At 40.9% G+C, this 27,607-nt stretch overlaps 3 protein-coding genes across 9 annotated transcripts; all 3 read left to right on the forward strand.

The window, feature by feature from the left end:
• Nucleotides 1-39: 39 nt before the first annotated feature.
• Nucleotides 40-10,200, forward strand: LOC135678070 (uncharacterized). 7 transcript variants are annotated; one of them, XM_065190403.1, is made up of 6 exons: nt 40-1,061; nt 1,156-1,743; nt 2,406-2,718; nt 3,346-4,453; nt 5,925-6,717; nt 7,741-10,200. In XM_065190403.1, exons 4-6 carry the CDS (start codon nt 4,136-4,138, stop codon nt 9,981-9,983), a joined length of 3,354 nt encoding a protein of 1,117 aa, XP_065046475.1. In that variant the 5' UTR covers nt 40-1,061; nt 1,156-1,743; nt 2,406-2,718; nt 3,346-4,135; the 3' UTR covers nt 9,984-10,200. The 7 variants fall into 7 exon arrangements, with proteins under 7 accessions (XP_065046475.1, XP_065046474.1, XP_065046481.1 ...); XM_065190402.1 differs by having other exon boundaries at nt 40-1,743; nt 3,350-4,453; XM_065190409.1 differs by having other exon boundaries at nt 42-1,743; nt 2,406-2,749; nt 4,289-4,453.
• Nucleotides 10,201-11,345: 1,145 nt separating this feature from the next.
• LOC135679804 (probable WRKY transcription factor 3) lies at nt 11,346-15,056 on the forward strand. The gene is made up of 4 exons (XM_065193788.1): nt 11,346-11,861; nt 12,590-13,275; nt 13,354-13,509; nt 14,464-15,056. Exons 1-4 carry the CDS (start codon nt 11,478-11,480, stop codon nt 14,756-14,758), a joined length of 1,521 nt encoding a protein of 506 aa, XP_065049860.1. The 5' UTR covers nt 11,346-11,477; the 3' UTR covers nt 14,759-15,056.
• A 9,315-nt stretch (nt 15,057-24,371) lies between these two features.
• LOC103991164 (uncharacterized) lies at nt 24,372-26,754 on the forward strand. The gene is made up of 3 exons (XM_009410523.3): nt 24,372-24,922; nt 25,164-25,511; nt 25,599-26,754. The coding sequence occupies exons 1-3, from the start codon at nt 24,539-24,541 to the stop codon at nt 26,226-26,228; spliced, it is 1,362 nt and encodes a 453-aa protein (XP_009408798.2). The 5' UTR covers nt 24,372-24,538; the 3' UTR covers nt 26,229-26,754.
• Nucleotides 26,755-27,607: the final 853 nt, after the last annotated feature.

Raw genomic sequence — 27,607 nt, forward strand, 5'->3', positions numbered from 1 at the left:
CTCGCCATTGTACCTCGGAGAGCTTCTGTTGCTCTCTCTCTCTCTCTCTCTCACATGCGGGCCAAAGGACTGTGAAATCATAAATAGAGCTTTTATGGTGGGTGGCCTGTGTGCCATCAGTGCCCGGCGCCATTCTGCTTCCTTCTGTGCCATGTCCACCACCACCACCATGTACATTATCCTTCCTCCGGTAGACCATCTAAAAGCTGGTGACCCATCCCTGAAATAAAGGCCCAACAACAATAGTTTCATGGCCGTGGCCAAGATTGCATGCCACTCTCTACCCACCTCCAACTCTCAACCATAAATTCCCGGAACGCAGCAGCCGGTTAAGAGCTTCATGCCTTCTCCGTGACTAGATTCGAGCATCGGGACCACTACTTCATGCTCTTACATCTAACGAGTTTGATCAGGGAACGCTGGTAAGAATGATCCAAGCTTTCAAGCCGATGCAGGCACCCACAAGAAGAAGAAGAAGAAGAAGAAGAAGATGATGAAGAACAGAGCTGTTGGATCTGAGAAATAATTCAGATGATTTTATATCACGCCTGAGAGATGGATAAATCGTGCCAATCTTTGGTTTCCAGTAAGATGAAGCAGCTGTTTGTGGTCCAGAGAGCAGTGCTTTTTCAGATGGCAAACCCACAGTGGCTGCATCATGTGCTTTCTGAGGACCTAAACAAGAGGCCTAAACCAAGTGTCAGTGTCAGATCACAGGCGAAGGAACCTCCATCAAACCTAGGATTTAAATCCAGCTTCGCTCTTACTCCATCAAAGATTTCCCGTCTTCCAATACCGGCTCCCCTGTGTAAACCGGAAGCAGGGTGGAAAAGACTCCGTTTTGGAGTCGCCACCAAGTTCTTGACTCGTTCGGCTGTCCTCGACTCTCCTCGAGATCTTTCTCTTCTTACGAAATCTGGGCCGCGCACAAATGGCATTCCCAGCATCCACCCAATCTCAGTGGCCCCCACACCAGTCCACAAATTGTCCGCTGGAAGGAACATGGGAGCCAACAAAGATGATCTTGTCAAAGATCCAGCGCTAGATCGCCTCACCTTCCAGTGAGAATAAGATTTGTTTGCAATAGGAAAAGAAAGGTAGAAGGATTTGTAGGTGTGTTCTCTGGGAATCTCGTTTGCTTGCTCGCAATTGCAGGGTTCGAGTGGCAGCGCGACTCGAGTGTCTCCATTCCCCCACACCCCAAGGCAACAAGGGAAGGAGAGAATCTCTGAGCCTATAAAGAAGGGAAATAAAAATGCCATCGTGACCGCTGCTGCCGAAACCCAATAAAGGATACTCACTGGAAGAGTACGAGAAGCCAATCACAGGAGAGAGAAATAGAGAGCGAAGGAATCAAAAGACCAGATGTTGACAAATTTCCTGTCACTGTTCTTAGAAAGTCGTTCGTTGTTGTGAGAGATTTTTCCTTTTATCTCGGATCTCTCTCCTCTCCCTTTCTTTGTGGCCCAGGGGGGATCGATATCCTTCGATCTGCGGCAGCGTCTCCTGCCAATGGCCAATTCCGGATGCCCGTCTCTTCACCTTTAGCGCCTTTTGATCCCAAAAATCCGGTCTTTTTGGCTGAGACCCTTGGCGCTTGTCGTCTCCTGTCGCTGGTACTGGTGCGGTACGACGAAAGTTGACGTTTACCATGGCGGAAGGCCCGCGGCCGCTTGGATTTTTGATGTTCCGCGTTCTGATGCTGAATCCACTGCAGCGATGTTCGCGGCGATGCGGGCGGAGGTAATTTTTCCTTCATCGTCGAAAAATTCCTGTTCTGTTCCTTATTTGGTTTCTTGATTTGGATTCCGATAGGTGGTCATTTGGCTTTTGTTAAAAATTTCTTCTGGTGGATTTGATTTCTGATGAGGGTTTTGATGTCTTCGAGAACATGCTTGACTCCAATTCTATTCTCAAAGAAATGGTTTTGTTGTTCTTATGTGATTGTATCGCAGTCTATGACCATGGAGTTTTAAGTCCTTTTTCCATTGAATGAAACCAAAAAGTTTCCCTTCGTGTCGATTAGTCATGTCTTCTTCTTCTTTCTTGTTCTTTTTCCCTCGGTGAACTTTGGACTCAGGGAAGAAGGGCTTATTCAGCTTCAGTTGCTGACCTTAAGGTTGGTAACTCTTGCACCCCTTCTGAGATTTTACAGATATCTTCTTTGTGCTTCCACTGGGCTAACCAATGCACCTCTTAGTGTTGATTCACATGATGTGCATGCCAGATTTCATTCTACTCTTTCTTTGGTGGATTTTCTATTTTTCAGTTTCTAGTCATGTGGGGACTGCAAGTTTCCAAATTCTGGCCTCGAGACTTATGATTCTTGTCACTGCTTTGACATATTATGTTTTAGCTTAATGCTTCTTATATGTTCCTTAATTCACTTGATACCGCATGGTTAGGTCTCTCCGTGACTGGGAAAGCTGAGGCTTTCTTCTGACTACAGTCTTCAAGAGCATGTTTTTGACCAAATTGATCAGCTTTGGTTGTGAAGTCGGGCATCAACTTGAGGGCGTTGAAGCCTAAACTCCAATTCGATTTTCGAAATCGTACTTTCTTCTAGCTAACGTGCTTCAGATAATTCGCTTGCTGATTGCTGCAGCCATGTTGAACAACTCTATCCAGGATTTAATGGGAATCACATTCAAGTGGCTGTAACCTGTTTTGCTAACTGGATTCGTATTCCCTCTTTCCAGTTCTCCAAGTAATACTCTGGTAACTACAACATCCTACATTAACTATTCATGTAAGTAAATTTTTTTTTTAATATTACAAATGTTGGTCTTGATGAAGCTGATGATTGCTATAAGTTCCCATTGGAACTATGATGATGATAGAAGATTAATGAAGTCCTGTTTTATTCTTTGCTATAGATATCATATTGATTTGTGCTTGTGATAGCCATTCAAGACAGCGATTTGTGTAGGCCGATTCGTCGACCTATCTTCTACCATTCATTTTCATCATGAAATAATGATCTTCAGTTACAAATGGAAAGCTTGTTGATTATTATGTTTTCAGTAAAAAAAAGCCTTTATGTGCATAGTTAAACCCTTTTTAGAAAACCCATGAATACGAGGGTTGCATTAGTTGCAGACAACTGGTATACATAATCTTATGAAATCCAGTATGGCTATAGATCTCTATTATTCGGCTTGTTTGTGGAGAAAAGACCATGTAGTGGACCCCAAATAGTCAGGGATTTTGTCATGCTGTTGTGTTGTTATTATATTGGAGAACTCAACATAGGAGTTCTAATTTTTTAGAGTTTAGTACCATTACTTCTGTGTACAATCTTTTCCATTTAAAATTATGCTATGATTGATATTCTTAATTTTTTAGGCAGATTCGAAATAGTTTGGATCTATTGCGATGGAGTTATTGCTGATGTTCTAGAGGCCTTTTCTCCTCCTTGAATAAGAGAACCAGGAACTACTTCTAATACAAAGACCCCTTCCTAATTTTTGCACAAGCGTGGACCTAGTTAACAGAATCTGCAGAAGCTCATGGTTCCAGCATTCCGTCTCACTGTGACTTCTTCTTTTATTTTATAAATAGATTTGTATGTTCCATTTCAGTGGAAACTATCCATCTTTTCATGCGTTTCTTGTGCCGTAACCTTTTTAGCGATCTTTAGTTGTGCCATTCCTGCTTTGGCAACATTTGTAAATTTGGAAGTCCCACATTGTTTCCTTGGCTACATATCTTTTCCATAGAGTCACACATTTTTATGTTCAATACTAAGTTAGTGACAGTTATTGGAGGCATAAATACCATATAGTCAATATTAAATCATGATATATGTACCCTGTCTTGTATCTTCTTTCTTGTTGAACAGACACTTGGTGAAGATATGTAAGCAATGTGATTGTTATCAACCTCATTTTCTATTTTAAGAAGAAATTACTAACTAATATTACTTTAGTTTGATGCTATTGCTACTGGTGGTGGCGGTGGTCCATCTCAACTGCAAATATCATTCTTGTTAACCACCAGCAGACGTTCCTTAAGGAGCGAGGAAAATCTTTTTATGTTGAACGTTAATTAATTCTAGAATTTGCATATAGGCATTACTTTGCTACTTCATATAGGGAAAATGAAAGCCCTTCTGACATTGCAGTGTACATGATTCATGTATTATCCATGTGTTTCCATAGATAGGAAATTTGTTGAGTCCCTTTGGCATCATATTCTTACTTTTCTTTGCCGACTATCTTTACAACTTTCTGGAATGGCAACAAAAGTGCAGATAAAAAGTTACCTTCCAGGCTATTATCCTTTGCAGGATGTTAAGGAGGATGCAAGTAGTTGGACTAGTTGCTATCAGGATGAGAAATTAAGTGAGCATCTCTATAATAGTTATATGCCAAAGTCAGTGAACGATTCAGCACAGGATAAAGAAATGTTGAAGCGGACAATGCTTGAACATGAAGCTATTTTTAGGAGGCAGGTAAAGGTTGAATGTTCTCAATTACAATTTTAGAGAGAAATTACCTTAGAGTTGAATTAATTTTTTTCATTTCAATTTTATCATTCTTGGGTGCACCTCATCTCTTTCCTGGGTGAAATAGCTTGGCTATTACATCCCATCTGTGCTTAATGGTTTTGATGACCAAGTAGTCCCAACAAAATTTAGTTGATTGTATCAAATTGTGTTTAAATACATGTCAACTGTCTTGTACTTTGGTTGATTTGGATCCCCAGAGCTCTAATATGTGACCCATGGATGAGATTTATCACATTTATTCTGAAGTTCTTTGTGGAAGTTGCCAAGTGACGAATTTCAACATCAAACACTTTTTCGATCACAATTGTTGATCACAAGGGAGGCATCTTTTTTAGCTACCAATATGCAATGAAAATCCTTCTCGATGTAATCTTAAATTGGTTTTTAGCCAGAAAATTTTCATTTACATGTCAAATAGATTTTGAGATTGTATTGTACCTTTAAAATCTTGATCCAATTTCTTCTAAAGCAAGAGGAGTTTACCATCATTTACATGAATTTGCTAAAGTTAATGCAGTTTGCTTAAATAATATTTTGATTGACATACCTTCCTCCATTTTGGCTTTTTGTCATCTGCAACTTTTGACCTCTTAATAACTTATATCTTGTAGATTATCTTGAATAGTTTTGATAAAATAATTTTCATTTCAAATTGAATCCTTTTCTAAAGATTTATAGTAATTTGAAAATTATAAGTTTCTTCAGTACTTCTTTGTTTGGAAGTTTTTTATAAACTCAAAAAGGCAGGAGTGTCCCCTGCTTTTTTTTATAAGTTAAACGATTAATTAAGGTTCAGAAGCTCAGACTTCAATGTGTAGGTCACTTGATTTAAAATTGATGATCTTCGAGTCTTTCTTACTGTGAAACTTTTATATTCTCAAGTTTCAGAAATAGTATGGACTCCTGCATATGCTGCTTCTGATTCCAAAATGGAGTAGAATGACTTTGTAATTTTTAATCTCATTGAAATTTGTTTTCCAGGTTATTATTAAGTTCAATTTAATTGAAAATTCTGCTAATTTCCCCTGGTCACTGCACTTAGAAACTGACAAAGAAAGGCCCAGGTTTTTTTTTGAAGGATAAGCAGTTAAGATATGATTTAACCCAAGACCTTGCTAATAACAGTCAAGGCTCTTACCAACCAAGCTAGTTGACATCTTTGGAAGGCTCAGCTTATCGGACAGTTTTTGTTCTGCCTTTTGTCCAAATATGGGACCAAGTTTAATCAATAAGGAAATCCAAGCCAAAATAATCTATGCTAGGGAACATGGAAAATGAGATTTGTTTGGGAAGAAGTAGGCTCTTCTTGTTGCATTTGTCAACTGCATTGAATTATTGTTGAATTTGTCTGTCTTGTTAATTTCAAGCCTTCCATGCAGTTTTTGTAATAATTATTGTTGCCTTTGTCATTCAGGTCTATGAACTTCATCGTCTTTATAGAATTCAGAAGGACCTAATGAATGAATATCAAACTAGAGGGTTTGATGGATCATCCATACTGGCAGAAGCATCACACTCAAACTCTTTTTCATCTCAAATGCATTACGAATGCAACAAAAAGATGTCATCACAGAAGTCTCACTTCCCTATAGGAAGGATCAGTTGCAGAAAGACACCTTTTGGGGGCACTGAGAAGAACCATTTTTGTTTCACAAGGGAAGGTAGCATTCGATCTGATCAGATCCCAGTATTGAATGAAGCTTCTCGAAAGGACACCAAGACGCTAGACTGCCAGTCTCTGAGAAGGAGAATGTTTGACCTTCAACTTCCAGCTGACGAGTATATAGATATTGAAGATACTGATGGATACGGTCTGACGAATATTGCTGAGGTATCACCTAGTGCTAGTATTCTCAAGAATGGAACTTGCTCTCTGTATTCTGAGAATGATGTGAAGCTCAGTCTAGGAAGCAATCACAGAGAAGACTGTCACATCTCGAACTCACCAACACAAATCTGTAAATCAGCCTACAGCATAGTTGATTTAAATAAACTTAAAACAGAAGTATGCTTTGAAGCACCAGTAAACTTGGAATCTGTTCAATTACTTGTCTTGAAGAATCACAGTTCACAGAATCAAGAGCATCATTTATCGATTGGATCAAATACTAGTTTCTTGGATGGGACAGGTGATCAACAGGCTATGTCGGACTTGGATGCAGATGTACACACAAAAAGAGAATGGCCATTCTTTATTGATGACTCTGGTAATTCTTCGATTCCTTGTCTTGTTTATGTAGTCCTATTCATCGACTTGGTCTAAACCATTATTTACTTGTCAGGTGTCTCATTAAAGATGGCACGATTACAAACATTTATCAATAAATATGATGTCCTTGTATTATTTGATGCTCATTAAGATGGCATGATTACATCTTCAGTATTAGATGTTCATTATCGTGCATTTGATTGAATGCTTACTTAACACCGTCTGTTTTGTATACATATAAGTTTTCATAATCAATCACAATTCGGAAGGATTTCACTAGTTAGCTGACAACCAGCTTAGGTTTTCATGAACATATTATTAACATGGATATATTTGTGGTGCATATCTGTTGGAGTATTGTATCTTACCCCCATTTGGCTTTTTGACAAATAGGAAGCAAGGTACCCAAAGTTTTAATTTTGCCAACACGGCACATGTCATGATGTGCTGGCATGATAAAGCATGAATTCCATGCTGGCTGCACAAGCCAGAAGTGTGCTAAATGTTGCAATCCTTTGGTATGACAAAAACATGCCTACACCATGCTGGCACAATAAGGCATGGATCAATTTTCCGAAACTCAAATCCATGATCATATGAACACCGAGATTGAGATGTGATGACAATTATTTCTTTTTTGCTGACGAGGCCAAGAGGTTCCGAGAATGTAAGATAAATTGATGGCTTGAATATAAGGACAGTATATCTCATGATTCAACTGGTTTCTTAGAATATCCACTGCAGAATGTTAAGAAAATATATATTTCAACCATAGAATTTTCAAGCAAATTATAAGGTTATCAACTGCACAATCATTTAATTTCTCTTATTAAACCACTATAATAACTTGTAAATTCTGCCTTACCTACCTTTTAGTTGCTTCAAATTTCTTTTATTGTCCTTTTTCTTTGTGTTATGCATGGTATAACTCCTGCTTTCAGAATTTGGATGGTTATACTTCTCTGACCTGTTCAAACTTCCTTTTTTTTCTCATCATTATTTCTTGGTTTTTGATATACAGGTAAGAAAAGGAGCACTGTAGAATTTTTTGCTCAGACCTGGAACAACGGAAATGTGGGAACATCATGTGAAACATTACAATCGAACATTAAGAAATGTCCAAAAATATTTTCACTTGATCATAGTAACCCAGTGACATGTTTTGGACAAGAGCCAACTCATAGTATCCAGACATCCGTAGGAGTCCCTCATTGCACCTGCTCAAATTCCACTTTGTTGTCTCCTTTAGTGTCTTCTTCAATCACAGCTAGTGAGATCGACTTAACCAGCCATGCATCTTCATTTGTTTCATCTTGGAGAAAACCTGCCACCGGCATAAACAACAAACTCATTGCGCTTCAAGCACTTCCATGCTTCAGCGGATCATCAAATCCTAGTAATGAGAACTTGAATTCCAAGATAGATGCTCCAACTCCCATTGATTGTGAAAAGTGGCAGAGTGATGGGTACCAGAACACAACCCTCCTTTCTGGTACTGGGGTGTCTCATACAAATGGATTTCACCATTATCTTCATCTGGATTCTAATTCAGCATCAGCACCACATCCAAAACTTGCATCCAAGCCAGACCAGATTGATGGCAGCAACAAAGATCTCCATGGTCATTTACCTGGAAGACATGTAAAGAGTTTCCTGAGCAGGGATATAGGCACTCCAATAAACATTAACCTAAACCAAGCATTTGCAACCGGTGTTGAAGCAAGGCTTGCTGTCAGACAGGATGCAGTTATTTGTGATGTTGACAGAAAATATGACAATTTGTCAGGGGGTCTATCTTGTCTTAGAATGAAACCATCTTCTAATGAGTCTGTTTACTTGAAGAAACATGCTGCCAAAGTGGATCTTAGCATCTGTGATAGACATCCTCCACTTAGTTCCAGCTTGATGGTTGTTGCACCGCAAATTGAGAGGAAAGGAGAAATGGAGCTAGATTTTTCTCTATGCAAACAACAGGATGTGGCATCAAATTCTCAGTTTAAGGATAACAAGATGCAGCAAAATCAAGTTTCTGATAGCTATGGGAAAAGAATTATTATTGATAATACAAGTCAGCAAAGCAGCATGCTTGCTTCTGTTCAACATATGAAACAACGACATTTAACTGACAATGCTAAGTCTATGGAAAATTATAACATGATTTTTTCAGACTTGGGACATGAAACAAAAGTTCTGAATTCACAGGAAAAGATTCACATTGGTTGTTCGTTTACAGAAATATGTTCTGGAAAAAACTGTGCAAGCTTTAGGAAACACATAAATGTGAATGCTGAGTTTGCACGTACTGATGATCCTGTATCTCCAGATATATTAACTCAAGGTGAGATCACAGTTCAGTCATCACACTACACACCAAGATTTGGTGTAAAAATTCCTTCTGGCATTGATTTGGAAGTACCCATATCTCAGGCTGAAACTGTTATTTATAATCAGCATAAATACATTCCTTTAAGCAAGAATGATGGTTCACAGGGAAAGGACTACTCTTGTGATATACTCGTTAGATTTGCTGCAGAGAATTTAGTTTCTATCTCTATGGATTGCAGGGGTCGTTCAGATGAAATCAGTTCCCACCAGTTATCTCTGCCTGGACTTGACACCTTGTCGTGGTTTGCAGAGGTTGTATCATTCAGTGCAGAAAATCCAAAGCTGCTGAGTGATGGAGGAGATTTCGGTACTCAATCTTCAGATGATCATGGTTATGATTTCTTTGAAGTCATGACGCTGAATCTTGAAGAGATTAAGATGGATAAGCATTCCTCTAGACCTAAGGAGCTTGAGAACAAAAATGAAAAAGAAGACAAAGACGATATAGGTGCAGCTTCACTGCTTTTCACAAAGCCTCGGCGTGGTCAGGCAAGAAAGAGGCGGCAGCGAAGGGACTTCCAGAAAGATATCCTGCCTGGTCTTGCATCACTGTCGAGACATGAAGTATCGGAGGACCTTCAAACCATTGGGGGGATGTTGAAAGCATCAGGTAGGCCTTGTCAGACAGGTTTAACTAGACGAAACACAAGTCGAAATGGCATGAACCCCCAAACAAAGGGAAGGAGGCAGCCTAGAAGTTTGGCCATTACCACTGAGGAGATTCAAGTCAGCCCCTCTACACATTCACAACCCAGCAATTGTGAGATAGGAGTCAGCGAAAGGTGTATGATCGGATGGGGAAGGACAACAAGGCGATGTCGTAGGCAGAGGTGCCCCCCGGCAGTCTCCCTGCTCCATAAGGTAGAAAGCAAGCACTAAATTTGTCATGATTGTTCTATAGAGGAATTCGGACCGAGTTCTTTGTAGTGCAGGTGGAAGATGCTTGCACTGGTGAAATGTGGTTTACATATGTTCTTGATAACAGCTTGTACATTTCATAATAAATGCTGCATTTTTACCTGAAACTGAGAAGAATTTGACTGTAAAGAACTTCATTAAAACAGTTAATTCCAGGAAGTCTAAGCTCATTAAATCAGTGCCGGTGAGGTCTGAACTGCTGGTATATATATATATATATATATATATATATATATATATATACACACACACACACACACCTATTTTTGTCTATAAGGTCTCATTGCAAAGCATCAGAAAGCTTTTCATGGTGGTCTTCATGATTCTTTGAGACTGTAATTTGATACCCAAGTATCTTAAAGATTGCATTCTGTTCAAAGATTCCTTACTGATATGATCTCCAGCGTGTGTATATGCATGCTTGCAGGATGAGACTATCTTAATGGAAAGAAGGTGATTGTTTTCAGAAATAAATCCCAGATTTTTGATACAGGCTTCAAAAATTGTTCTCCTAAAATTCAGCAATTTATTGCCATATAATAATCTGTCTTTTTTTTTTTGTATAATGTACAGAAACCAATTAGTATGGCTGATTGTTCAAACATCATCATCATCATCATCGATTGTTTGTACGATCCAATCTCAAAAGTTTGAACAACAACACGTCGTGATCATGTAGATTATTAATCTAAAAATACTCAACTTAGATGGCAAGGCACTAAATGTGATGTCAATGGCAGCAGAGTTTTGAAGCTGCAAATACGAAAAAACAAAGCGGAAACTTCACATCCAAGTAAATTAAACCCATTAATAACTAAATCATTCAATTCGACCATTGGCTAAATTTATCATGTGATCGATTTGAAAGAGAGTTGGCGAGAGTGTTTGATGAGCATGACTTTGGATCTTTATTTTATGGCTAGTCATCCAGCTTCATGGCATGCTCATATGAGCTAAGCATATATTTAAGGGAGAAAATATATTTTCCATCTTGCACTTTTACAAGGCTATATGATAGATATTATTGTGCATTCTTTGTTTCCATTATAATTATATTTTTATCTTATTGTTAACCCCCTTAAAGAAAAAAAAAGAGGAAATTATTATGAACGAGGTGTTAAACACTTCAGGCCGTAATAATCGTATTTTGTATTTTCGTCACCTGTTCTTAAAACACAAAACAGACAAATTTGATCCTAAAAAATCTAAAGTCAACGACTGCAATCACTGTCGTAGGGCCGGCATTTTCAAAGTCAACGAACGGGCATGCGTTTGACTTGACTTCGAAAGGGGAGGGTAGACCTTTCCCCCCGACCAAGAACTACCACGGCGTCGGCCGCCTCCCAGGATCTCCAACTGCCGATTCCACAACCGAATTTGTCGTAACGCCATCTCGATCGACGCACCGGTGAAGAGTCGAGGCCCAAAAGGTCGTTCCTTTTCCACTCAGCTGCCATGGCGGAGCCCGAAGGCGGGGCTCAGCGGCCTCCGCCACGGCCGGCGATAGCCCTCCCTTCACGCTCCTCCATGGAGAGCCTGTTCCGCCCCGCCGACGTCAGCCCCGGCCTGTCGAGCCTCTTAGCGGACCCCGACCTGGAGTATCCGTCCTTCTCGCAGCTCCTCGCCGGCGCCATAGGGCCTCTGGCGTCGGCGCCGCCGCCATTCTGGCACGAGGCGAGAAGGGAGTCCGGAGGAGGAGCAAATGAAGTGGCTTTGAGCCTCGGACAAAGCCGACCGGTAAATCTTACGGCAACGCGGCTGCCGCTCATCACGTTCCCTCCGGGGATCAGCCCATCGAGCTTGTTCCAATCTCCTCCTTCACTCTTCTCCCCTGTGCAGGTGAGTATTCGAAGCTTTTCCTGCAACAATTGTTGTTGCAGGTGAAGGATTGTTTGGATTAATGCTTTAGTTAAAGAAGAAGAATCTGTGCGTGGTTTTGCAAATCAGAATTGACTTTTTACTTTTGTCACTTCACAAGTTCTTAAGGGCGATCATATACTATTAAGTTAAAGAGACAGTCTAATAAATTTAACACGAAGATGGAGATGAAGTCCTCCTCATCCTTCATCTGTTCAGGTCACTTTTGGGTCTGATTAAAGTAGGCTTTAATAGGATTACTTGTTCTTTCTTCTTTTGGTTAGAGGATCTTTGACAGTTTGAGATCAGCAAAGACTGGTCTGATTCTGGAGGATGACAATGGCATGGACATTATCGAACAAAAAATTTGTGTTTTCCTCTGAAACGGGCAAATCATTAGCAAAGCCTAACCTGTGAATGTTGTTTGATGCTTTTTATGGATATTGTCAAACATACATACACTTTTTACATGAACAATATATTGAAGATGTTGTAAGATGTTTGAAATAGTCAGTATAATCATGTCATATATGAACATCAATTTTTTGGAACTACATGCATATTTGAGATACGAATGTGCTTGTATACATCATATTAACTTGCGAGATTGTTGTAGTTTAATCCATTGGTGTAGGATGAATATTATTTATGCTCATTTGGAAAAACAATGGCGAATAATTACATCTTGTTTGGATAATGAACTCATGCAGGGACAGTATGGAATATTGAATCAGCAGAACCAACCCCAAGCTACAGTTCAGGCTGCACGGTCTCATGCATATGATCCAACTTCATATTCTTCTACTCTCTCTGCAGCACCAGCAACAACAGCAGTAGCCTCCTTGAGACACCTGCCGACACCTTTTAATCTCTCCTCAGCGCAGCAGATGACCCAATATAACTCCACTTCTGAATCTGCACATGGTGATAGAAGATCTCAACCTTCAACCCTTGTTGTTGACAAACCTGCTGATGATGGCTACAATTGGCGAAAATATGGGCAGAAGCAGGTGAAAGGTGGTGAATATCCTCGGAGCTACTACAAATGTACGCATCAGAAATGCCCAGTTAAGAAGAAGGTCGAGCGTTCTTTTGATGGGCAAGTGACTGAAATAGTTTACAAGGGACAGCACAATCATCAGCCACCTCAGCAGAATCGGCATGCAAAGGAAGGTGGTAGCTTGGCAAGCGGGTCTAATGGTTCAAAACCTGAACCTGCTTCACAAGGTCTCTATGAAAGTTTCGGCAAATCAAGCGAGACTACATACAAGAGAAACTTGGAATCTGATCATGACTCAAGCAAGTATATATCGGATTCTAGTGATGATGAAGTAGCTGGAGAAATTGCAATGAGGACAGATGAATTGGGTGAAAATCAGCCAGATTTAAAGAGGAGGTAAGATTTGTGACTATATGATCTGATTGTGTGTATTTTCCAGTTCAATCCATGACAGCTTCTTGTTTAATTTGGCAGGAAAATGGACATCAGAAACAACCAATCAGCATCATACTGTACAGTGACAGAGCCTAAAGTTATTTTTCAAACAACAAGTGAAGTTGATCTTTTGGATGATGGTTATAGGTGGAGGAAATATGGGCAGAAAGTGGTGAAAGGAAATCCTCATCCCAGGTGATACATCCTCTCTGACACATGATATCTTTCCACTATAAACATTGTGGTTGGTGTGGAGAATGGAGTTCAGAATTCAGAATGTCTAAATCGATGCAGCTTTCTACAATAATTTTTAGGAATAATTGTCTCTTTCTTGTTTGATCAATCTACTGCTACCAAATGTTGAATCAAATATTATAATTTACTCTTGATGTAACCTTACCTTTTAGATTTTACTTTTATCAGGAAATTTTTCTTTCCATCTTGATATAACCTTAGCAACCTTCTCAAATACATTCCTTCTCATGATTTACCTTTTTTGTATAATCACATTTGTATCACATGTATGCTAATGCATTTTTTATCTTATGAAACTTCAATCTTTCAATTTATACTGCTTGATGGGACATCCTACCATGAAGAATCTCCTCTTTTTTGAATTAGCTTCAAAACCATTAACCTCCTCTGCATCTTTTACATGAAATCTATCTGTAGCTGCTATTACTTGAATTAATTTAGAATTTGATGGACGATCAATCAGCTAGATTACAGTTAAGCACAGGGGACAACCGCACAGCTATTTTCAAAACCATGGACTATTGCTTCTTCAGTTTCCTCTGTTTAATTTTGTAGAATGATTATTTCTTGGCATTAAGGTCTATTTTGCTGAAAACCGTCTCAGAACTTGTTTTCTGAGTCACCATAATCACAAGATTTGTGTAAATTTCATCATCTTTCAGTTGGCTTATCATGACACTCAAACTTTCTGATTGATCAAGATGGAGAGCAAATTGTCACATCCAACTAACTTTTCAGAAGGATTTCATGGACTAATGATCTTGAGGAGTCTTTTGAAATGATTGTTACTGTGCATGGCTCTGGCAACTGAACCACTATGGCGATGTGCCGGTTTCAAGTAGACTATATCTTGTAGTCCTCAGACTTCATCTAAAACTTCTGATGCAAATGCAGGAGCTACTACAAGTGCACTAATTCTGGATGCAACGTAAGGAAGCATGTCGAAAGAGCTTCAACGGATCCTAAAGCGGTTATAACAACATACGAGGGGAAACATAACCATGATGTGCCAGCAGCAAGAAGCAGCAACCACAGCATGCTGAATGCCAATGCTTCTGCAAGCATCATCTCTCCAAACACTCTTCATAACTATTCTAGAAATCAGATTTCCCTTGGTAGCACAGATTTAGGACACAATATCGAACGGCCAGTGGCGATCCAGCTGAAAAAAGAACGTGATGGTGTCTAGTTTTCCAAGTGACTTGCGTGAATACTTGTAGGATTATTATTGTCTTCCATTTTTTTTCTGAAGTGATGGACATCACGGGACGACCTCAATCATCATCCGCATCGAGGCATGTTTGAAAAACGAACATCAATCATCATCTAAATGGCGGCGGGGTTGGAAAACTTGATAAGATCTGCGTTTGAGAGTTGTGCAGCCTGTAACCAAAAAGTACAATATGTGTTGTTTGTACTAGTTGTTGTATTATTCTTGCCTTATATATCTTTTATCAGTATCGAGTTCAGAATACTAGTTTAGCATTTTTGTACAGCTTGCATGTTCTACACAGAAAAGTAATGGCATGTAAGTGAAGAATTCCTGAATCACTTGTCATCAGATATAAGACATGGATGATTGATTTATTTTTCTTCCTAGAATGGATGCATTTTAGGTTTTCCACTGACCCTATTTCTGAATATTGATCAGGATGTCAAGAATCCGTTTGTTTGGGTAACAGATGGCATTTTCTTTACTGTAACCCAATGGTTCCAGTATATATATATATACATATATATATATATATATACATATATATATATATACATATATATATATATATACATATATATAACATTATTGGGTAAATAAAATAAAAAGAACTCTTCATTTTGACTTTTTTTTCTTTTTTTATTCTTCCCAATAATCTCAAAAAATATCCCGATATCCAAAAGCAATCTCCTATCCTTTGCATTGGATTGACCCATAAGGGAAGCCAATCATAGTCCCTTTACAGTATTTAAAGATTAATCCTTGGATAAGTGAGTTGACGTGGCACTCACTACCTACCTCCATGGACGGCACAAGTACAGAATCTTGTGGCTGCCCCGTCTCTATCGCGGATTCGCTCGGCCCCTCCAGCAATTTGTTTGTTTGCTCGTCTCAGGCTCGCGACCTTCTTCTCGGCTGCGCTGCGGAACATCTTCTTTTGGTGGAACGATTTCCCGGCTTACCCGCTTGTCTGGTACCGAAGAAGAGGACTCGACCATCCATAAGATTCGTTTCCCAAAAGCTTCTTCGATCCCTCTGCTGTGGGCTGACCTCTCGTGATAGCCGAGAATGGTGGAAGAAACAAAATGTTCGGTGAGGTCACCTGAAGGTGAAAGAAGCCATCATTGCAGACCATGCCTTGATATTTTTTTGTTCTATCTCACACTCGTGTTTCCATGAGAAACAGTGTGTCAATTCGTCAAAACTTGCGTCGAGATGGCAGTGTGGTCGAAACATAATATGAGGGACTACTAAAAAGAAAGAGCACATGAACAACACTAGCCTTCATATCTCAAGTCGAATATAGTGTGCTACAACATTATACCAAGTTTTCTAATTTCTAATTCTCATTCCTATTTCCCACTCGCTGTTCGACATACAACACATGGCAATAACTTGTTTCTCTATGTTCTGGGGTGACTTGTATCAGCATCGTTTTCCTGAACTATTTTCATGTTTTCCCTTCTTTTCCTTCTCTTGATATAGTGGCATACTGCCAACAATGCCAGACCACATATTTGTGTAGAGGCCATGCTGTAGACAAAAATGTCACAAACTCGGTTCCAGCCTCCAGAAAACGAAAGATCCAAAGTCCAGTTCAAACCATACTTTTTATGTGGGAATATCATAGAGTTGGAAGCTTCAACTGAGAGAGTGAGAGAGAAGAAACACAGAGTCAAAGAGACAGACGGAGAAGACCTCGACCACTGCTCCTGAGAAGGCTTCGACACCCTTCTCTTGAACACTTTCCGAGTGTTCAGTGTTTGTTCAGTTGGATGATGCGAAGGCGAGGCGGTGGGTGAGAAGACCAGGACACTGTCCACTGATTGAGTTGACAACGCCGCTTTCATCTTTCATCTTTCATCTCTTCCGAGGTTGAAGTGTTCCTGCGGGGGAAGGAAGAAGAGGGGTTTTGACCACGTGGAGGAAAGAAGCTTTGTGGAGTTGTGGAGCTCGGGATGGAAAGAGGGAATCCTCTTTGACTCGCAGCTTTTTTTCCCATCTTATTCTTCTCCGACACCAGCGCAGATGCCGTTGTTTTGATTGGAAACCGAGTCACACTTGCTTTGTCTCGTCACTCTCCTCTTCGCCCATCCTCCGCCATCATTAATACCGCCAGCGGCAGTTGGAAGACATCAATGGTGTTTAAGCTCGCCCTTGTCGATCAACACTACAAATATGGTATTTAAGTTTGGTGGTGGGAAGAGCGGATGGGAAAGAAGCCGTAACCATGAGAAAGAAACCGAGGATAGTGAGTGGCATCTGCTTCTACTGGTCACGGCAGGTGCCTGGGATTCAATTGGTCCCGCTAACTCTTTCTTAACCTTACTGCTTCCATTTGATAAAACTGTGTTGACGAACACAGGTGAAGAAGGAGAAGCTGATGTCTCCCTCTGGCAAGGTAAGCTAATCGATCGATTGTCTCTTGCATCGATCCTCTTTCATATTCTTCCCTTCTCGAGGCCTGCCTGCCACAACCGAGCGTTGAAGGTCTTGAGCTCCACCTTGCTAGCTTTTGGTGCAATCATGCTGTGGTCTCAGTTTGACTTCAACGGTCAGAACGGAATGCAACAGTCTGACACGACCTCAGTTCTCAGTTCTCTATCTTTGTGGTGGTATAAACTCACTGGGTGTTCGAATTACCGGTTCACAGAAATTATCCGTTCCGTTTTGGGATAGAATTTATGAATCTTTGATTCGTCTACTTTTCAATCTGATTAAACGTATTTATTTAGACCTGTATTTTCATCTGATTTTTTATTATTATTTATTTCTCGAATTTGAGATGATGTCATACATAATTTTGTGTAATCCACTTGAGAGTTTGCTACTAAAATTTTTTCTCTTTAATTCAAATCTAAATTTACATGGAAAAGTCTGATGCAGCCACAGTTCGATTTCAGTTTAATTTACTGTTCTAACACCTACGAACAGAGGGGTTTCATGTAGCCTCTTTGACTTGGTGATCCAGAGATCTCTTTCGTTTGCCTGAGAACAGCTTCCGTCGTTTCTTCGAGGTATGTTCCATGGCCGAGATCTCAGCAATGCTATCCCACGAGAAGAAGGCAACCCACCCTCATATCTGAGGCACACCGACAACCCAGAAGAACCCATCTTTCTCTCACTCGGAAGGCTTGGGTTTGCGGACGACGCCGCTTCCTGCGCTCGACCTGTTTGTTTATTTGCCGCAACGGAACAACATGAGACACGAGCGGCGCCATAGGCCAAGGCTGGCGTTCCCATGCTGGAGGCCGGATGACGGGCTTTAGGCCCAACCGTCATCGACACAACGCTCGCCTTCGCTGCACGTAGGAATGGCAGCAGGTTGGATGCTTTCAGCAAGTCGGAATTTTTCAGGTAATTGCATCGATCTAACCCCATTTTTTATGTTGAATTATAGGATACCTCTGTTAATTGGGTTCATGACAGTAATGGATAGAGAAATAAGAACCCATGTCGGATTTGACACTAGTTGTTCGATGTTGTACATGACCGACCCAACACTATTATGATTGTACATTAGAACACTGAGCAAAATTCACATCTATGGCTGTAGTTCTAAACGAAACATATTTTCTTTTCAAAATCATTTTCTTTTTGGTGATGAAATTGTTTGTGTATATCGAAGGTCTTTATGAAGTAGGTAGCAAGATATTCATAAATGACTTGGTCCAGTTTTAGTTTTATGTTAGTAACTTGACTTTGAGATGTTGTCATTTGTCAGTGAACCCCATCCATTGGCAGATATGATGAGATATTGCGAACAAGAGTTTATCTCTTGTTGAAAGAAGAAAAAGTTTGGTGAATCCTCTATTACTATTATCGTATCTCCATCACCTGCTTTTGTTCATAAGCTTCCTGTGTACGACGGGCTACCCTGGAATGCCTCATTAGGCCCATCCAATTTTGCCACACCCTGTCCTCCTCCTCCTCCTCCTCCTCCTCCAATGCTGCTGCAAGATGCTTTCTGCTCGCTCTTCTTTACAAGAGCATCTGCAGCTTTGTGCACCTCTTTACACTCGAGACTCACACATGATGAGTGGGCAAAAGTGCACAGTATCTCTGACACGGTCACATTCCCAATCTTCTTTACCGGATTTCTTTTCCCTGTCAATTCCTGCTGAAAGTTGTTCTTCTGCTCGATATGATGCAGCACGCTCTTTATTTCTGCTTGTTGCTCTCGAGCAAGATTATGTGCGGTCACTGTACCTCCTTCTTTTCCAGACCAATTCATGCTGAAAGTTGTACTGCAAGTACAACCTTCCTATGATCCGTCTTAACACCGTGCTCCGAAAGAAGTACAGCCCAGTAGGACTTTGTTACGCTTCCACTCCAAGCATCATCAAAGCAGCACACAGTGGTGTGACACGGCAAACAACATGCATCTTGTTCATGCCCTTTGGGTACTTGTGCTTTCCCTGCAACAGTGTCTCTGGTCGATGGACTTGATGGCAAATGGCACAAAGGAAAGAGGGGTGGGATAAAGACTATGAGCATAGTAAATTCATGTGAAAGTGGTAGCCGGGGATGGTAGCATCTGATCTCCCACCCCGCTCGGGCCGACTCCCATGTGCTTCAAAGATAAGGGAGTCCATGCATCATCCATCATGAATGCTTTGTTTGTTACTCCCTCTCCCTTCCCTTTTCTTAGAGTAGAAGGTAGGGATGGTTTCTGAGAGAGGGGAATGACTGACTTGTATATTATTAAGTGAATATAAATTTTTAGAAAAAATTTATTTTGAGTTGAGAATGTATTTGATTTTAGTTAGTGGTCTGAACTGAGAGCACAAATAGGGTTGTAAAGGTGCTAGTCCTGTATGGGTTAATAGTTAGTTAATACAAGCTCAAATGCTAACATTTTTACTATTCTGTATGTACACTGAATCACCCCCGCAAAAAGAGGCTTGATCTAAAGTCGTAAGCAAATCGAATATGATCGATCAGCTCTGCAACAGTGTCATGTGCTGGTAATTTGTAGTGGAGAATTTTTATTTTGTTATTTACACTGACTGGATGCTTTGACTATTGGCGCTCCATTTAAGATAAAGACGCGGATGGTTTGACTGCTTGACATGTGATCGGAACTGATTCCACTGCCGATCGATCTATCTTATCGACGTGATGACCGGTGGCCACTGGAGGAGCTTCACTTAAAATTCTGGGATTCTCTTCATCCGACTCGAAGAGGAGAGTAAACCATCATCATCATAAATGGCATTCTCTCCTTTGGGGCCGTGTCTTGGATACAGCACGACTCATGAATCAGCGTCGTTGGGGCTGTCTGTCATTATAATTAGAGAGACCACTTGATGATTGACACAGGCCACTTGCTCACGAAGCCCCCACCCGACTCGTACGTCTTGGAAACCCATAGTTTCTTTCTGGGAGCAATGTCAGGTTGTGAGATTTCAAGTACATGGTTTCAGTCAGCAAGCCAGCTGGAAAAGTTGTACAGAAACAAACACTTGATGCAACTTGTCCATTATGATTTGTTGCTTCCTTAAGGTTTTATGCTGTTGCCTTCTGGGCACTGCTTTTTGACAGTGTGATTAAAGGAGCAAATGCATGTCCAGCATACATGCACAAACATTCACCACCCCTCTCTCTCTCTCTCTCTCTCTCTCTCTCTCTCGTAATGAGTGGATAACAGTCAGTGTGTCTAACTTGGTCTGTTGTTGTGATATTCCTCTACTTTTGACTCTTAACTAGAATTTGACTACGCATGGTTTGTATCTGGACTTTCTCGCTTCGTTCCGACTTCTGATTGCCAATCTTTTTCCTCCTTTTAATTTGAGTTGTCGATTTTCCATGTTAGAAAAATTAATCCTATAATTCTTAATCTGGTCGAGACGCATATGATCCATTGCATGTACTTTTTAGATAGATAGATACAACTGTTGCCAAATTATGTTGTTTATCCCCCTTTTTATCTCTCGAGGGTCCTTTTCGAATCTACTGCTCCTACTCTCTTAGGCTATACTTTGTTTCATTGACCGCAGCTTTGTCGGTTGTTTAAGAGACCACACAATGAGGGATGTCATTTTGCTTGGCTAGAAGATTAGGTTTTCGCACAGGATAAAGATGGCACTCCCTCCTTGATGTTAACTGCTGCTCTCTGCAGGAACTCTGGATGTTTGTTATTTCCTCACATTCTGGGTTTCCTAGTATAACACTGTGTGAAAGCTCCCTCGGCTCATCTTTAGAATGCAGCTGAGGAGCACACATTTGATCATGGACACTAAGAAAATTTACATCATTCGATCCTCGTTCCCTACTACTGTGAGATAGGCGTACCCGTTCTAACTTCATCTGTTCTCTCGATACTTGATATTTAGCATTGCAGACTTCCTGTTCATCGTAGATCTGTAGCAGTAACTTCAACCTTAGAACTGCCTCTATGCAGTCTCATGGATAGTATCTTATAACGATGTGATCGAGTACGTAAGGATGGCACGTCGCATTTCTGTCCATGTTTAAATGCTCATTGTGGTGTGTGCTTTGAGTAGGGGAATGATGGAAGAAGACACTCCAACAAGACAGCTATCCCCGCGAAACACGGCGAGATGCCACCTGAGGCTTCTGAACACCAAGGAAAGCTCTTCATGGAGGAGCAGGAGATCACAGAGGACCCAGCTTTGCAACTCAAAAGTACCCACCAGTGCAGCACTTCTTCTTCTTCTTCTGAGCTAGCATCCCATTGTTCCCGTGAAGCAACTCGATCAAGATTAACATCACATCTTTCTTCCAGACATGAGAGGCACAGAGCACCAAGAAATTTCACCGGTGAAAAGGATTTCTTTTAATGCCTCGATGTCTAATTTGATGGGGATTTGCGTAGAGGCAGGCAGACAAAAGGCATGACGTTGTTAGGTCATTCACCTACTACGGTCCTATCCATGGCATGTTGGGCAATAATTTCCACGTGTTAGTCCAACATATGCCATCACACTGTTCCTATCCGGATGAAAATAACATTTCAACCATATCAACAGTCAATGCGATTAGCTGATTTCTCTTTTATTAGCTCAAAAATGGGAGATGTTTGATATTGTTGTGCAAATTGGTTCAGATGATACATAAAATGGTTGAGATTTTTACCATATGTTTCTAATTGATAATAGATCATTTGATCAATCGACTATTGGTGTGACCCGTATGCTCACAAAAAATTATCTGCTTTTGCTTTGGGAGACGAGTGTATCAACACGATTTTATCCATTTGGAACTCGTAAACTCTAAAAGGCATATTTGAGGATAAGGAAGATCCAACGGTGGAGTAATACGTCTATCTATTATTTAAAATAAAAAATATATATAATAAATTTCATTCTCATTCGATCTTGGTACTTGATTTTCTGCATGTGATATAGGTAGCATGTATTAAACTGGATTCCTTTTTATTTTCAACTTATACATGTTACCTAGAATTCAAACTCTACATTCATAATGATTTATTTGTTAATTTAATTTTTTATTCAATTTAATCTTAGGCCTTGACTTTTTCTTAATGGTCGATGATCCTTATGGAGAAATCCTTAGATTTTTAGGGTATCACGTTATCGTTACTATTTACACGATTCAAATTGACATTTTCACTTTCGGACAAATAGGACTCCATAAATTTAAATATTACGATTTCAACAAATCGCATAACCCTGTTCATCTTTTGTATATTGTCCGAGAGCTTTCATTAAGTTTCTACCATTAATATATAAAACATCAAAAATAAGATGGTCCATCGTAATAGTATAGCCTACATTCTTTAAATTCTTAAATTCACCTAACATTTACCTATCCTATATCCGGGCTAATTACATATTACCCTTTGTAATTAGTTACTTTTAGCACAACGATCCCTATATTTTCAAAAATTATATTGTGATCCCTATACTTAGGAAAGTAAAATATTGAGATATCTTCTATACAGAATTAAAAAATATAATTTCATAAGATCAAAAATCAAGAAAGAAATATTTTATTGGAGTAACGAGATTAAATATTTCAAAAATACTAAAGATGACTAATTACAAAAGTAATAATTAACCCCCTATATCCTATTAATTATTTCAACCGAAGTTTCTCTTTATCTGTACCATAATAAATATACTGGTCCCCAATCTATTCTTTATTTTCTTCTATAAGAACAGATCCACCGATAGTAAAATACTTGTACCTTTCACGAAGTAAAATACGCTATATTCCACCAACGTATAGGTAATAATATATCTTTTTCGCACCTCGTATGTGCATGCATTTTCCACTGTGTCCGACCATCACTGCATACAAAGTTTTTTCTCTGGGAGTGTAGAGTGTAGAGACTTCAAATCATCCATATTCCCCTAATATGCAGTATGTTCCAGCGAAAGAAACCCTAGTTTAATATCACTCGGAGAAGATAGGACGAGAGATGGATGACGAAGACAAATGCACACAGGTTGGCCACCGCCCGCAGGGCCATCGGTTGTCTTCACACCCATAACCCTCGGGGCTGCATGAGGACAAGACTAATGAAAGCAGCAACTCGGACGGTCGATCCGGCCTCGGACGAGCACATGGCGTGGAGTTAATGGCGTTGATGGCGACGGATCACATGCGTGGAACCGATCCACTCGCACGAGTGCTCCCCCGATCCGATCGGTGGCATTTCGCATCATGGGCCATCCATCCCTTTTCGGACCGCCATGGATTGAAATAATTCTAACATATACATATATATATATATATATAGATAATTCTTTATAATCAAAAGTAATCAACAAATTAGCAACTCTTCATGGATTTTATAGTTTGTAGCCGAATAATCCAGAATTAGAGAAATTACTGCTTAAAATAAAAATATTAGGCTTTTAAATATGAAATTTGTATAGGAATGAATATCCAAATTTGCGCGAAATGAGAATTTACGATACTCTTAAATATTGTTCTAAAGCACTCAAAAATTCTAAATAAGATTTTAACTATCAATTTTAGTCTTAAATTCCTTTGAATGATTAAATATAATTTTGAGTTAATCGAATGGAATAGATCATGCTATCTTATGATAAATTCATCGTATAATAAAGATATAAATTAATTTAATTAATAAAGATCTTCATAATTCATGATAAAATCTTAAAAATCATTCAATCCGAGTTCATCTTCATAATTCAATTTTATTGTGCTTTCAATTTATATGAAAAGGAACAAGCGAAACAAATTAGTCTAAATTTGATATAATCGGATCATTTCCTCCATAAATTGTGTTCCTATATTATGTTTTTTTTATATTTTCAAATCAAACTAGGAAAGAGAAAAAATCAATGAGTTATCTTTTATGACTAAATGCTTCTTACAAAGTACAAAAGCATGTTGAATATGCGAGACCTCCAAAAAAATCGGCAAAATTTAATCCAACTTTGGCTATAGAATTCATTTCATCTTATAGTGCATATTAACTTTATTTACACTCCAATGCCAATAATTTGCATAAATAGGCCTAAAGTTGATCGAATTAGCCAAAGGAGAATAAAATTTAATCAAAAAGTTATATATATATATATATATATATATATATAATTTCTTTGGATTCGTTTCGGCTTTCATTCGAGACGTACATAGCCGCCTTCTCTCTCTATATCTCAACCAACCCACACGGTCGAAGTCACTGCAATCCCACTTCTTCTTCTTCTTCCTCTTCCTCGTCTCCCCACCCAACAGAAGAACGGTTCTTCGTTCTCTTTATCAGTGTTGCTCGAGGAGGAGGGAGGAGGGAGGGGAATGGAGAAGAAGCATGGTGTGCTTTCGGCGCGGGGGAGGTCCAGATCGGAAAGCCCCCGGCGGATGGCGGAGCTCTTCCTCTCGCCACGGCGGTGGAAGCGGCTCGGGCGTGCTGCTGATCCCGTGGCCCCGAGGTCTGGGAGCCTGGCGCCGTTGATGGAGGGTCCGGACCCCGGGGAGGCGGAAGCCGCGCGGAAGGACCGGGGGTGGGGGCAGTGGGTGAGGGGCCAGCTGTCGCGGGCGCCGTCCATCTCCGCTGCGACTGCCGCCTTCCGACGGACTGACCTCCGGCTGCTGCTCGGAGTCATGGCCGCGCCTCTCGCCCCCGTCCACGTCTGCTCCACCGAGCCGCTTCCGCACCTTAGCATCAAGGATACACCCATCGTGAGCATTCTTCTTCTCTTCCTCTGTTCTTTACATAAGCCTTCTACACGTGAACACTGCATATTACGTAGCGGTAATGGTAATTGTATTTGATGAAGCGCCTCATCACTCTTCCCGTCATGTATTTCATCTTTGTTCCGTTTATGGCTTCGTGATCGAGAGCATCTCTAAAAACTAAAAAAAAGATCATGTCTTTTGCTTTCGATTGTGACCAACTCTCTATGTCGATTTGTTGCGGCAGGAGACTTCGTCGGCGCAGTACATACTGCAGCAGTACATCGCCGCATCAGGAGGTTTGACGTTGTTGAGCTCCATCAGGAACGCGTACGCGATGGGGAAGGTGAAGATGGTAGCGACCGAGTTTGAGACGGCGACCAGGGTCATCAAGTACAGAAATGCAACCAGGGATGCCGAGGCCGGTGGCTTCGTGCTCTGGCAGATGGCGCCTGACATGTGGTACATTGAGCTCGCTGTCGGTGGCAGTAAGGTCCATGCCGGTTGCAATGGCGAACTAGTTTGGCGCCACGCACCATGGCTCGGCGCCCATGCTGCCAAGGGCCCCGTCCGACCCCTTCGCAGAGCTCTGCAGGTATAGAGCCGATCGATAGAGCGTCATACCCTGTTTCATGTTTCTACTGTATTAGTTGCTTGATGGTTCGGTGTTTGCCGTATGTAGGGGCTCGATCCATTGACCACAGCGAGCATGTTTACCAACGCACGGTGCATCGGGGAGAAGAAGGTCGATGGGGAAGATTGCTTCATCCTCAAGCTCTGTGCAGACCCGCAGACGCTCAAGGCAAACAGCGAAACACCTGCGGAGGTCATTAGGCACGTCTTATTTGGTTACTTTAGCCAGAGAAGTGGGCTTCTCGTCCACCTCGAGGATTCGCATCTAACTCGAATCCAGTCCGGTGCTGGTGGTGATGCGGTCTACTGGGAAACCTCCATCGACTCCTCCATCGATGATTACCGCCCGGTCGAGGGTACGATGATTGCTCACTCCGGCCATTCGGTCGTCACTCTTTTCCGGTTTGGGGAAGCAGCCCTGAGCCACAAGAAAACCAGGATGGAGGAGGCTTGGACCATAGAGGAGGTGGCTTTCAATGTCCCCGGACTCTCCATGGATTGTTTCATCCCTCCGTCTGATTTGAAGCGTGGGTCCATCAGCGAAGCCTTGGAGCTACCTCAAGGGGAGAGGGGGAAGAACGCCGTGGCCGGCGGTCTTCACGCTAAGGTCGCAGCTCTGAATAAGTCACACGACGACGACGTCATGTGGAGGTGGAAGTCTGATGCTAATACGATATAAGATTTGAAGTGGATTGAATTGAATTGTCGATACCGACGAATTCCCACTGACCGACTGACCACGAAAGATTGGTCTGTAGAAGCTAATTATTCAGGGATTACTCTGTAAATAGAGTCATAATGGTTCGGTGGTCTTTTAATATAGCAGCATTTATAGAAGAGTGCTCCATGAACAGTGCAGTTCCACCTCCTTGCCTCGATGACTGGTTTGGTCTGGCTCACCAGCTCCGATGGGATGGGGGACAGAGGGCTTCTTCCACCTCCTTGTTTTAGCATGGTGCTGCTGCTTCCATTCATGAAAGAAGCTGATTGTTATGGTGTCTGCAACAACTCGTGTATCGATCAGCATGTCATGTGTGCTTTTTCTTGTTTATTGGTGTGGAAACCATTCGGGTCGTATGAAGCTGATAGATGTAACAACACGATGCTCTTTTGTCTTAAGCTGATAGATGTAACCTTCCAATCCACTTCATCCATATTAAGATGATGTGAACCAAACCTATGCTCTTCTTATGCATTATTATTATTGCCTTTTGTCACCTTCCGAAGCACCTAACTCTTCTTTTCCTACTGTGTGACATGACACATCATCAACTTTACTGTCTTGATGTAGCTGGGTCCGGGATTCATTAAGAGGAGCCCTGCTGCCTCTCTCTCTCTCTCTCTCTCTCTATCTTGGTGATGTTAATTATGTCTTATTGGTAGCTAGAAAACTGGGGCCAGGAAGAATGGTAGATAGATAACTGGGGCCTGCTCTGCATCTCCTTTGACTCCAGGAAACGTGAAGATATCATTCATTACCTCGAAGCATGTGTGGGCTCTTCATCACTCTCACTCTCACCCTCTCTCTCTTTAATTCAGGTACCGATGGGTGGGAATTTGATATCTACCTGTCGACGCTAGCAGCAGTGCATCTCACCACCTACTGCTGTTATTAATTCTCAGAAACTTCCTCATCATGATGCGGCTTCCCAGCCGTGCTCATTGAAGACCATGCTCACCTTTTTCCTCACAGGTCGATTGATATAATGCTCGACGGGAGGTGTGTCCTGAGAGACAAAGGCTCCATGATTTAAGGAGCACAAGGATGTACGTACCATCACCCTTCACGTGAGCTTTAATATCCTTCTTCTCATCAGTAGGTTGCGCGACACCAAGACTAATAATGTCTCGAATCCATTCTACTTGTACGCTATACTTATTGACATGCTTGGCTGCCATAAACTTACTAGTGGGATACTAATCTCTGGTACTAGAGAAATGGACATCACACAAAGCATGCATGCATGCATGCATGCATGCCTTCTCTTCTGCTAACTTGACTGCTTTAGATGAAACAAGCGTGAGATTATTTATCAAGGCAATAAAGTGGGTAGAAAT

Source organism: Musa acuminata, chromosome BXJ1-7 (genome assembly GCF_036884655.1).
Source record: "Musa acuminata AAA Group cultivar baxijiao chromosome BXJ1-7, Cavendish_Baxijiao_AAA, whole genome shotgun sequence".
Classification (NCBI taxonomy): Eukaryota; Viridiplantae; Streptophyta; class Magnoliopsida; order Zingiberales; family Musaceae; genus Musa; species Musa acuminata.

Bases quoted from the DNA above. Each gene is read 5' to 3' on its own strand.
- LOC135678070 (XM_065190402.1), top strand. From the start codon at position 4,136: ATGTATTATCCATGTGTTTCCATAGATAGGAAATTTGTTGAGTCCCTT. The intron at 4,454-5,924 runs GTAAAGGTTGAA...TTTGTCATTCAG, and splicing joins AAGCTATTTTTAGGAGGCAG to GTCTATGAACTTCATCGTCT. The intron at 6,718-7,740 runs GTAATTCTTCGA...TTTGATATACAG, and splicing joins ATTCTTTATTGATGACTCTG to GTAAGAAAAGGAGCACTGTA.
- LOC135679804 (XM_065193788.1), top strand. From the start codon at position 11,478: ATGGCGGAGCCCGAAGGCGGGGCTCAGCGGCCTCCGCCACGGCCGGCG. The intron at 13,276-13,353 runs GTAAGATTTGTG...TTAATTTGGCAG, and splicing joins CAGCCAGATTTAAAGAGGAG to GAAAATGGACATCAGAAACA. The intron at 13,510-14,463 runs GTGATACATCCT...ATGCAAATGCAG, and splicing joins AAAGGAAATCCTCATCCCAG to GAGCTACTACAAGTGCACTA.
- LOC103991164 (XM_009410523.3), top strand. From the start codon at position 24,539: ATGGAGAAGAAGCATGGTGTGCTTTCGGCGCGGGGGAGGTCCAGATCG. The intron at 24,923-25,163 runs GTGAGCATTCTT...TTGTTGCGGCAG, and splicing joins GCATCAAGGATACACCCATC to GAGACTTCGTCGGCGCAGTA. The intron at 25,512-25,598 runs GTATAGAGCCGA...TGCCGTATGTAG, and splicing joins CCCTTCGCAGAGCTCTGCAG to GGGCTCGATCCATTGACCAC.